The sequence below is a fragment of the Pseudonaja textilis genome, chromosome 2 (genome assembly GCF_049901715.1).
Source record: "Pseudonaja textilis isolate UNSWEBS1 chromosome 2, rPseTex1.2, whole genome shotgun sequence".
NCBI lineage: Eukaryota > Metazoa > Chordata > Lepidosauria > Squamata > Elapidae > Pseudonaja > Pseudonaja textilis.
The window spans coordinates 140854155-140866294 of NC_141991.1; the positions used below are offsets into that span (position 1 = coordinate 140854155).

General features: G+C 37.0%; 1 protein-coding gene across 4 annotated transcripts in view; it reads left to right on the forward strand.

The window, feature by feature from the left end:
* Positions 1–12140, forward strand: part of OLFM2 (olfactomedin 2) — a 259829-nt gene that overhangs the window by 151166 nt on the left and 96523 nt on the right. For all 4 annotated transcript variants that reach the window (XM_087925520.1, XM_026713834.2, XM_026713833.2 and 1 more), the window contains one exon: positions 9328–9477. In XM_087925520.1, coding sequence (XP_087781646.1) covers positions 9328–9477 — 150 coding nt within the window. The remainder of the gene's footprint in view (positions 1–9327; positions 9478–12140) is intronic.

The following is a 12140-nucleotide window of genomic DNA, read 5'->3' on the forward strand; positions in this document are numbered from 1 at the left end:
TTCCCATTTTCTAAGCACATTCCACAGCTTGATGTGATCAACAGAATCAAAAACTTTTCTAAAATCAAAGCACATTCTGACTTATTTTTAGTACTCTTTGGCTTTCACTATTATCCAGCATCAGCAACAATGTCTCAGCATTTTCTAAAGCCAGATTGAACATCTGGCATCTTGTTTTCCATGTAGAGCTCTAATCTATGTTGAATGATCCTAAGCATTATTTTGTTAGCATTGAAATTTAGGATACTGGTCAAAGGTTGGAACATTCAGTTAAAGTTCCTGTTTTGGTATTGAATATAAATATGTCACCCCCAAATAGCCATTCTTCCCGAGGAGAAGTAGAATACTTTTCAATGGTATCTGGCAGATGTTAAAAATATTAGCCTATAGAGAATTTTGAGTGAAGCCCAAATACTTCCAAGAAGACAATTGGCTTTTCTCAGAATAAGTTCCCTATTGCCATTGGTTGCCCTCATATAGCCTTGAGAGAAAAAAAACATATGCAGTGATTTCGTGATATCTGCTTTGAGTAAACAATTGATCAATTCTGATTTTGCCTAAGATTATTTGTATGGAACAGTTGAGGAATCAAATCAGTTCTTCCATCCCCTTTATAAAAGATTGCTTGGGAAACTGGAAAAGCTTAAAACATAAACAAGGGGAAATCATAAATATCAATTCAAGTTGAATCAATATTTTGGGGTCTTTATGGTCATATCCATAGTTTTCATAACAAAAATATGAAGTTTGTAACTTTGGGAGGTGTCAGTGTGTCTATTTAGTCTAGAGCCCTACTATCATGCTGAGGGGATTTCTGATTAATACAGTATTTCTTTTAAGTATGAGGAGAAAAAAGAATTCAACAGAAAGATAGAAGTAAAATAGAATTATTATCCAACCATCAGTTAAATTATTATTTCAAATGTAGACTAAGATAACGTTTTTTGGAACAGTTTGGAAGAAAAACGTATCCAAAATAAATACAACTTCTATTTAAACAAAAATATACTATGATGTAATTAATAGATATTCTGAAAAGATTTATGACTTTGAAAAATCAGGGTGACTTTGAGATATTTATTAAAGACTAATGTAGCTTAAAGCATAAATATATAACAAGGAATAAATTAATTGTACAAGAATACTAATTTTAAAAATTGTCGGTCCAATAATTTCATCACATAAGTTATGAAAGTTAAATAATAAAAGCACTACAATTTTTTTTGAACATTATTAAATGAAGTTCATATAATAATAGTGGTTCCTAAACTGCAGAAAAAAATGGAAAAGTTAGGAATATTAGCGAGTCAATTTGGTCTAGTGCTTAAGGCAACAGGATAAAAAGCAAGAGAGACCATGTGTTCAGGTCCCACTTTATCCATGCAATCTGGCTTGATAACTTTGGCCCAGTCACTCTTTCTCAGCCCAATTCACCTCACCTGTTGTGAGGAAAATAGGAGGAGGGAGATAGTTGGCTATGTAGGCCATCTTGAATTATTTGTAAGAATAATAAAAGCAGGCTATAAATAAAAAAAATCTTTTGAAATGTGAATTATTTTGCTATGGTTTCTACAAGCTTACAAATTCAATATTAGGGCTATTATAATTGAAAAAAGAGTTATTAAAGTTAAACAAAAAATGACATTCAAATACATTTTGTGGAAGAATGAGGAACTTGAGTAAAGAATGCAGTGAATAGTTTCAAGGGAGTTTTGCAATTCTCCATTTAAATTATGAATTAAAAACAATATAGTTGGTTAAATTAAGCATATAAAATATAATTGAATCCAATTTTATACTATAAAATACTGTACATTGTCAGGAGCAGGTCTTGGGGAAAATTATTGATGAGTTAAAACCAAACAAGGAAATTATTTTCATGCATGAAGGGCTAGATTTAAAAAGATCAATGTTCTCCTCAGATTCCAGAGTTCTCCCTGGTATGCAGGGCAATTGTTGTGCTGGATTCTTGTCTCTCTTCCTCTTGCAATCACATTCCTCAGTGATGTCTCCTTAAGAAATTGAAAAGAATGCTGGGAGACTAGAGAGAAGAGAGCTGAAAAGAACGATGAAGCTTCACAATATATAGAGAGATAATAAAAAGGTCATGTCATTACTCAACACAGGGGTCCAGCATGGCCTACAGAAAGTGGGACTAAAATTAGCCATAGCCGTTCCATAGTTACAAAGGTTACATAGTTACAAAGCAAACTTCAGGAATTTTGTTATAGTGATATGGTTTGGGAAAAGGGGAGAAAGTTACATCAGGCTCTGCTTTGTTATAGATGTGGGGAGAAAGATAGGTAGACAGTGCTTACTTAGGATGGAAAAAGTGGGGTGCCATGTTTCAGAGTCAATAAACCCAGACCATCCTGTAACCATTCAGGATGTCAAGGGGCTTCGGTGTTCAAAAACATTGTTCGACTTTATGTTTTCCAAAATTTGTCATCTGCTTTACAATCAAGAGTAAGAGTGAAGGGTAGAGCTGTTGTTACACAGAACAGACTTCCTGAGCAAAAAGCCAGGGACAATGATTCTGCAAAATAGTTCAGATCTGAAATGTATCAAGCTCAGAACGTCAGTGAGGTAGAGATGGACCTTTTACAGTTTGACATGTTTAGCATGCAAAGCACATTATACACCTTCAGCCTCCATATGAAATTGCTGTTTTTTTCTTATGGGGGAACCCATTTCCATTTTCACAAGACACAGAATGAAGGCAGGTAGTAACAAAATGACTATCGAGGAGATTTAATTATTTAATTTATTAATCCTCTTTGGAGCATTTGAGGATATTTTGAGTAGGACCATTTTCTGGCAGCATCTCTGGATGCTTTCATTTATTATTATCAACACCCTAGATTACCAATTGACACCTTGGAACCATGCAGATGCACTGGGGTTACAGTTTCCAGATTTTTCAACCAGCACCTAACTCTAGGTTTGGGAAAAACTGTTCCAGAACATTGTATCATTCCAAGATATTTAGAACTGGATGAGGATGTACATAAGTGAAATCTTCCATGGTCAATGGGACAGACTGCTAAAATAAACTTTGATGCTATTGCTACTAAGAATGGAATGGAATGGAATAGAATAGAATAGAATAGAATAGAATAGAATAGAATAGAATAGAATAGAATAGAATAGAAATGGAACATTGGAATGGAATGGAATAGAATAGGGAACTTAAAATAAGTATAACAAATTGAATATAAACAATAAATAATGAGCACAACTTAAATGGGTAAAATTAAATGGGCCTTTAAGAAAGAAAGCAATTTTAAAAAGTGATTGTGAGGTATGTGTAGAATAGTAAGTTGACAATTAACATAAATTGATAAATGCCGTTACCACATATTATCACTTTAAAAAAATACCGGCTTGTCTGGATTGTAGAATTTCACATGGAGGCAGAAAAGGAGCTATGCGGTCTCAACAGCCTGTAATTTGTCTCAATTTCAACCCAGCTAGCAAATATTTACAAGAATAGCACTGACTGATGCAAGCTGGGAGAGATAAGCTGAAAGAAATGACATCTCCTCTGATGGAGGAGATTACCTGTCTTGGATGGTTTTATTATTGCCATTATTGCAAGTATTTATTTTATGGATGCACAGTAAATAAAACAAATTTTAAACTTACAAATATTAAAAAAAATAGAAAACAGACAACCACAAATTAGCTAAAAATACTAATTAAGAAAGTAAAGAAATAAAAAGAATCTATATACTTATTAATAACTGATTATTAACACGCTAAAATAGTAAGTATTTTAAAATATCACAAATGGCAAATCTCTGCCGTAAGAACACATATTGCTGCATCTCTTGATTAGTAGAAAATATTACCTTTTCTAAAACAGATAAATCACACATTTCAGACAACTTATTCCTTGACATTTTGAATGATGTAACACCCCACCCCCTGTTCTAATTCCAAAGCTTTGTTATGTAATTCAACATTACATTAAGATCTCTAACATTTAAAGATTTTTCCATAAATCTACTAATATATGCTATCATATTAAATGATAACATATCATTATCATTGGGTCAATAAACAATCAATTTTTTTACACTTCCAGCTATTTACATAGGAATATCTATAGAAACATACATCAAACGATAGTATTCACTTTAATAACATTACTTTTAATCCCACAACGTCAAGAACTGTTAACTCATTTTTAAAAATCCATTCAACCCTTTCTAAAAGTTGTAATATATTTAATTCCACATATTTAAAAAATCTTTAGGGTATATAAATCTCCAGATATTTAATGTATTCAAAAAAAAAAAAATCACAAAACCCATCTCTCTACATACAGTAGCTGTATTGATATTTAAGGGATCAGGGAAAGTTAGCAAGCTTTATCCCAATTACTCTTAGAGTATAGGATACTTTCCAAAACCTTTATAAAATTAGGAAGAGAAAGAGAAATATTTCACATGCTAATGTATAGACAGGCAGACATTTAGTAATAATTGCCATAATCTAAATTAGCAACATAGTGTATAGGAAGTCCTCGACTTGCAGCAGTTCAGTTAGTGATCGTTTGAAACTAGAGCAGCACTGAAAAAAATCAACTAATGACCATTTTTCACACTGCAGCATCTCCATAGTTATATGATCAAAATTCAGATGTCTGGCAACTGATTCACATTTATGATGGTTGCAGAGTTCCAGGGTAATGTTATCACTGTTTGTGACCTTCGGACAAGCAAAGTGACCTTTGCACAACCAGGTTGTGTACCAGTTATGCCCTTTCCTGGACCAATGGTCCCTACTCACAGTCACTCATGCCCTGGTCACTTTCCATTTTGATTATTGCAACGCACTCCACATGGTGCTGTCTTGAAGAGCATCCGGAAGTTCCAGTTGGTGCAAAATGCAGCGGCCCGCATGGTTTTGTGCAGACCCCTGTGTGCACATGTGTCACCTCTCCTGCAGGAGCTGCACTGGTTGCCAATTTGCTTCCGGGTACAATTCAAGGTGCTGGTTGTCACCTTTAAAGCCCTTCATGGCTTGGGTCCGGGTTATCTGAGGGAACGTCTCTTGCCGGTCACATCTACCCGACCCATTAGAGTGAGGAGGCAGGGAATGTTGCAGGTCCCACCCCTGAGGGAGATACACCTAGAAGAAGGGCCTTCCCCATGATGGCTCCCTCTCTCTGGAATATCATTCCCCCAGAGATTAGAATGGCCCCTCTCTAGCACTCTTCTGAAAGGCACTGAAGACCTGGTTTTGCCAGTGGGCTTGGGGAACCCGGAGACAGATGGAACCCATCAAATGGCTAGTGTGATCTGCTGTCGTTGGGGTGGTGGTGGGGGGAGTTGGGTTTTTTTCCCCAAAAATTTTGTTCTATTGTACTTTATTAATTTATTTGATTCTTTTTGTTAGTTTTTATTGTTCTTTTATTTTTATTTTTTGTTTTAAATATGGTTTTACATTGTGTAAGACGTCTCCAGTCTCCATGGGCGAATAGTCGGCAATACAAATTAAATAAATAAATAATAAGGTGAATGGGGAAGCCAGATTCACTTAACAACTGTGTTATTAAGTGAACTGCAGTGATTCACTGACCAATTGCAGCAAGAAAAGTTCTAAAATGGAGCAAAACTCATTTAACAACTGTCTCATTTAGCAATAGAAATTTTGGGCTCCATTGTGGTCATAAATCGAAGATCACCTGTATTTCACAATACTGCAGAAGACTATGGCCCAATGAACCAACTTCTCACACGCTTGTCTTGATGTGAAAGGTCAATAGACATCTCTAAGGATGCTCATTATTTCCTTTTTTATACTCTGGGGGTTTTTTTGTACAATGGACCAGAATGAGCTATCTCTCCATTACAAGATTATGCTCTGATAAGAGATGACTGCACTATTACAAAGGAAAAGAGACATATAAAAGTAGTTTCCTTCATGTTGCACATGACTCCTGCTGAGTCTACAGACATGTTCATGTAATTAACTGGGCAGCAAACGGGAAGTAATTTGCCATTTTATATAATCCTGGGAATTCCCTGGGTATCTCCAGGGGTGGGATTCAAATTTTTTAACAACTGCTTCTATGGGCGTGGCTTAGTTGGTGGGCATGGCTTAGTGGTCATATGACTGGCTGGGCGTGGCCAACTCAATATCACTCACATCGAGTGGGGATGCTGCAACAGTCATAAGTGTGAAAAATTGTCATAAGTCACTTTTTTCAGTGCCATTGTAACTTTGAATGGTCACTCCACACAAGCAAAGTACCAGCAAAGAAGGAAAAAAAAAACTCCAGAGAAGTTCCAGAGACAGTCTAGTCCTGCCAAGAATGTAATAAGGGTTAACGGAGAGGCAGTTTTTGTAAGCAACACCAGAATGTTTCCTTCCTACCTTCCTTACAGGATTAGGCCAGTAATTTCTTCTAACAACCAGTTCTCCGAACTGCTTAGAATGTTAACAACCGGTTCTAGCGAATAGGTGCGAACTGGTAGAATCCCACCCCTGGGTATCTCTCATCAAAATATTAATTGGACCTGAACCCAATTCAGCTCCAGAGATCAGAGAAGTTCAACCAGATGCTGCCACCTGTGGAGAGACTATAAGTGGATTTGAAGTCATGTGTTTTTGTTTTTTACCTTTGTATTCTCTACCTGACTTGAACAACTGACAGTCTAGACAAGGCTCACACCATAATAGAGATCATTCAAGAAACCACGTTGAAGCCTGGCTTTATACACTCAGAAAGATAAATCAGTAAAGTGTGTTGAGCCGTTGGAAAGAAGTGGTGACATTTATACCATTCACCTATTTTGACAAAAATGTAAGAGAGAGGAAGTATACATATTCTGCAGGAAAAGAAATCAACCGATTTCCCTGAACTGCCTGTATCCTGCCTGAAGGGTCTATTTTATTGTTATTTATGAAAGGAACAAAGGTTTGCCCTTTAAAGGCCAAGAAAGTAATTTCACAGGACAATTCAATGTAATTTAACTTAGAAACAAAAAGACCTGCATTCTACAACACTTACTCCTTAGTAAGGTAATGATGCACAGAATTGTGACAGTACTGTGATTTTTTTTTAAAAAGAAAGAAATCTAGAAATTATAAAATCTCTTTCTTTTCAGGTAGACAGAGGGACCCGTACTGAGATTCAAATGATATAACACAGTCCGCTTGCTTGTTTGCTAGCTTGCTTGCTTGCTTGCTTGCTCGCTCGCTCATTCATTCATTCCCATTGAATTCAATTCTGGCACACTTGATTTGAAACTACTCACCATATAAAACAATAACAACAATAACAACCTAATAGCAAACAAAACAAATTGAGTTGCTTGTTCTACACGAAAATATAAACAAAAACACATCTAACAAAGGGGTTTTGTCATGTATGCATGGTTTTATTTTATTTAAAATTGTATTTATTCAAAATAGCCAGTCTCTCTCTCTCTCTCTCTCTCTCTCTCTCTCTCTCTCTCACACACACACACACACACACACACACACACACACACATTCACTCACCCCTTCCTAAAGTTTTTGTTTTTTTGTTTTTGTGTATACTTTTTCTTTACCATGTACATTTTGAGAATCATTTTGGAGAAAATGCATTCTGTTTGCATATTGATTCAGGAACTGTAATTGTGGATAGATCTGATCAAAAAGTCAGCAGAATGAATTTGTTCTTTGATACCTACACTTTTCCGAATTCTGCAATGCGGTCTTCCAAAGAAAGAATGAGTTCTTAGGCACAAGAACCTGGGATATTAAAATGTATTCCAGGTCACTTCTGCTTTGATTCCAAGTAAATGGGCGGGGGGCGAGGAGAGAAGGAAAAAGCACCTTGGCATCTTTTATTGATAATGGATGATGCCATGGTTCAAAGTGGATGCAAACACTTATTGTGCTATCACATGACAGCACCAAATTTTGAATGCTAAATACATCATGCACACTCTAGCCATCCCATACATCCCCCCGTCATCTTGTTGGACTTGCAGCTCCAAGAAAAATTTGCAGGCATTATACATGTAAAGAAGGAAGCTGCTGCTGGTTACGTGCAGTCCATTCCTGCTTCATTCCTATCAGTAAAAGCAGAGATCCAGTCCAAGTTATTTGGTATGTGTTAGGAATACTGAATAGGAGGATAAAAGTTTTAACTTCTCTATTAGGCTACTTGGTCTGTTCATATTGCTTCATGGATTATTTTTCTGGTCTTCCTAACCAGGACTTTTAGTTCTGCTTCAGTCCAGCTATGTGTCTAATGAATAGAATTGCCCAGGTGTTAAGGGGCTTGATATTTTCTTTGCTGAGTTTGGACTTTTTCACTCTCATACCGTAATATATTCACTTCTAAACTTGTCAGCTTGAAGAGTGCCAAGATATTTATAGTAAACTTTGTTCAGACTCTTGATATTTTTTCCATAGGGCATCTTGTTTTCTTTCTTTCTTTCTTTCTTTCTTTCTTTCTTTCTTTCTTTCTTTCTTTCTTTCTTTCTTTCTTTCTTTCTTTCTTTCTTTCTTTCTTTCTTTCTTTCTTTCTTTCTTTCTCTTCTATGATGCCCATCTCACTGAGGTACTCTAGATGGCTTGCAGTCATACAATTAAAATACCATATAAAACATTAAAATAACAAATAAGAATCCATGCATATAATTTTCACTATTTTTCCTCTGTTGCTGATAAGGCTGGTGCATTTGTCCAATTATTATTTATTTGTTAAAATATTTTATGAATATTTTATTTATATTAGTATTGAATGGTTTTACTATTGTTATTCATGCACAATTCAATAAATATTTGTGAATGCTTTATAATTAGTTATAAAAATTATAATATTCACTTTTAATATAGGAATTTTTTGAGAAATATAACCCATACAAAAAAAACTATTTTGGGGTCCTCTAGGATTTTTAAAAATGGGAAGGAATCCTAGGAACCAACAGTTTAAGAAACACTGCTCTAGATTAATTCAGAATCTTTCAGGATGTGCTGGGTCAGCTACGGTTACCTACCAGCTTACTTCATGATATATGATCACAACTTTGTGAGGATCTGTTTGTCTTTTACCTGTTGGTAAGAATAATGGTAGCAGCAGTAATAATATTTGCAGGGAGCCCTATACGTGATTCCCATACTTTGACCCTTAAATTGTTCGATGTTTGTTGTCTGTGACATCGCCAAAATGCCAGTTTAAAGCCTCTTCAACTTCTTATTTAAAAGTCATAATTCTACAACCAGTTTAGTAGTGTACTATTGACATAAAGGCTCACCCTTTTGTATTGCAAGCTGCTCAACCTTTAGATCCAATGTTATCTGCTTTCTTTCTCTCCACAGACTCTCTTCCAAAGCCCAGATGAAGGTTGGCAGGTCTATACGTCAGCTCAGGCTCCCGATGGCAAATGTCTGTGCACAGCAGTCATCCCTGTTCAGGGCACCTGCTCGCGAGACTTGCGCAGCCGGCAACTACGACAGCTCATGGAGAAAGTAAGCAAAGTATTTCCTATCTGTGGGAGAAAGTGGCTTAAACAATGGGAGCCTTTAGATTTATTAAGAGTGTTGGCATGCCCCATGCTCTTTTCCTGTTCTCCTTTCTCTCCACTTCATTCATAACCGCTGGGGATTTATCCCTGATTTTTATAAGATTGGGGATTAAGATCTGTTGAAATCCAACTGAGGCCTGATGAAGAGAAGTTATTATCCCCCAAACCTGGGAAGTGGGAGTTATGATCCAATCTAAACAGAGCAAAACTTCTGATCTGTAGTCTGATTTCATCACCTGCCCTAAAATCTTGGTGTCAATTATAGAAGACATATTTGGCATTTCTTGAAAGGAGTTTGAAGTGCCCTTCCAACATTATGTCCTCAAAATCATTCATTCATAGTCATGAAAAATATTCTTCCGTACCTGATTCATGAATGAGAAAGGAACTGGCCATCAAGCTAAGACTTCTTTTTATTGGGCAGAAACCACCCTATCCCAAAATAGGTAGTTCAGGACCAGGATTTGACTAATGTTTTCACCATCTATCAAAAATTTTCTGTTGGATAACAACACCAGGGAAATCCACATATCTCTTTCCTTCACTTGTGCCACATTAAATTTGAATTAAGTGCTAATTGCTGACTTCATTGCTAAATACTAGTAATGAAGGCAGTGCAAAATATGCTGGTATACTTGAGTTGTAGCTCACAGATTGAATGAAAGCACATTTATGTGGTTGTGAAGAGCTCCCCATCATCTAGGAAATATTGTTTTTGTGATGAAGACTTGAACCATGCCTTATGAAGTATCCTTATCGTTAAAGATGGCTTCTTCTCTGTCCTGATCTTCTTTTTGCGCAGTCTTTTCTTGTAGTTTCTCGTAGGTACAGATTGCCATTTCTAAGAATTGAAAAACAGAGCCAAGAGAGCCCTTCCCTTCTTGTTCCTCTTCTTTGTATTTTTTAAATTCCATTTTCAGTTCATCCACAAGTGATGCCATCGTAAAAAAAATTTTTTTTTCAAACAACCACCCAAGTGTTTTTAGTCATTCAAATATAATTTCCAAAAGTCCCAAAGTCACCAAGCAATCCAAATACACACAAGCTGTTTCTTTTAACACTTTCTTCTTTTTTCACTTTCTCTTCCTGGGGTTACTGTTTAGTTACAAAGTTCCAGTTAAAAAGTATCTTTTAGAAGTCTTGTTAGGATTTAAATCAGATTCTTTTAAATTCTAGGCAGTCTCCTCCTTCCAAATCCTGCTCTTATTCTTTTCCTCTCCCTTCCCACTTACAGCAAAAAAAAGTTTTTTTTTAGTGTTCAGAAATCCTTATTGTCCCCATGACATTTAATTATCCAGTTTAATTACCTATTGATGCCAAAGTGGGTTTTTCTGATTTCTCATTCATCTCTGTTCACTGTCAATGTAAGGAAGGAGAGTGAAAAAAAACCTTTCCCTTTTCACTTTCATTCGCTGCTTCCAAATCTTCTTTGGGAGCGATGTATCTTTTCTTAAAATTTAGATTCCAGGATACCTTAGTTGTTGCTTTTTATCCTGGTCAGCCAAAACTTTCACTTCTTAACTTTCTCCTGCACTTTCTTTTCCGGATGAGTGCTTCTTTGAGGTGGCCATTTCTGACTGCCGCTCTTACTGCCTTCAGGAAAGGGAGTTTAGCCAGCTGGGGAGGAAAGATGCGGCTTCCCTCAACCCTGCTGGGATCTCCCCCCTCTTCACCACCTCTACAGGGTGGCTTAGCCCCAAAGCCAACTGGCTCGTGACGCTCCAGAGGCGAGCTCAGGCAGAAACCGCGCACGATGGCGGATTCCTGCCTGTTGCCGAAGCCCTGCAAGCCAGAAGTTCCTGAAGTATCCTTATCATTGCACAACATTGGGTGTCACGAGCTTCATGCTGTTGCTGGCATTCCTATAGCCACCTGTTCTGGCTGTATCAACTGTTCATATATTCCCATTTGACAATCTCTTGGACTTTGCAAATTCTAGTTCACAGTGGTTTTACTGAGTGACAACAGTGATGATAATGATGGTGAAGATGATGACACAATGATAATCATAATTGTGATTGTATTGGTGAATAGATAGACAGATGGCCTTTCAAAATGTCACTGGAGGAAAGGCTCTGCCAATGGAATAGAACAGAATAGAATTCTTTTATTGGCCAAGTGTGATTGGACACCCAAGGAATTTGTCTTGGTGCATATGCTCTCAGTGTACATAAAAGAAAATATACATTCATCAAGAATGGCCAACATTCTTTAGCCAATGGTACCCAGAGCATGTCCCTCCTACTGGAACAAGTAGCGACAATTGGGGAGCAGTGGTGTCACATGTACTGAGTAACCAGCACCAGTGCCTGCCTATGCCTTTGCTTTCTGCACCAGTTGAAACCTCCAAATGAAGAGTAATAATCCAATCTGGTGATCACATGACCATAAGTAACAGTGCGGGGGGAGCTGAATTCAGGAATGGGCACAACTGACACACAAAGGCTGTTCCAGCCATGGCTGCCACCTGCTTATTCAGCAGGAACTGTAAGTCCAGAAGAACTTCCAGATACTGCGTCTGTCTTGGGTTGTGCCAGTCCATTCAGAACCAAAGATAGAAGGTCCCTGGAACCAGGAGGTCCAAAACCGCGGAACTATTCTGCCTTG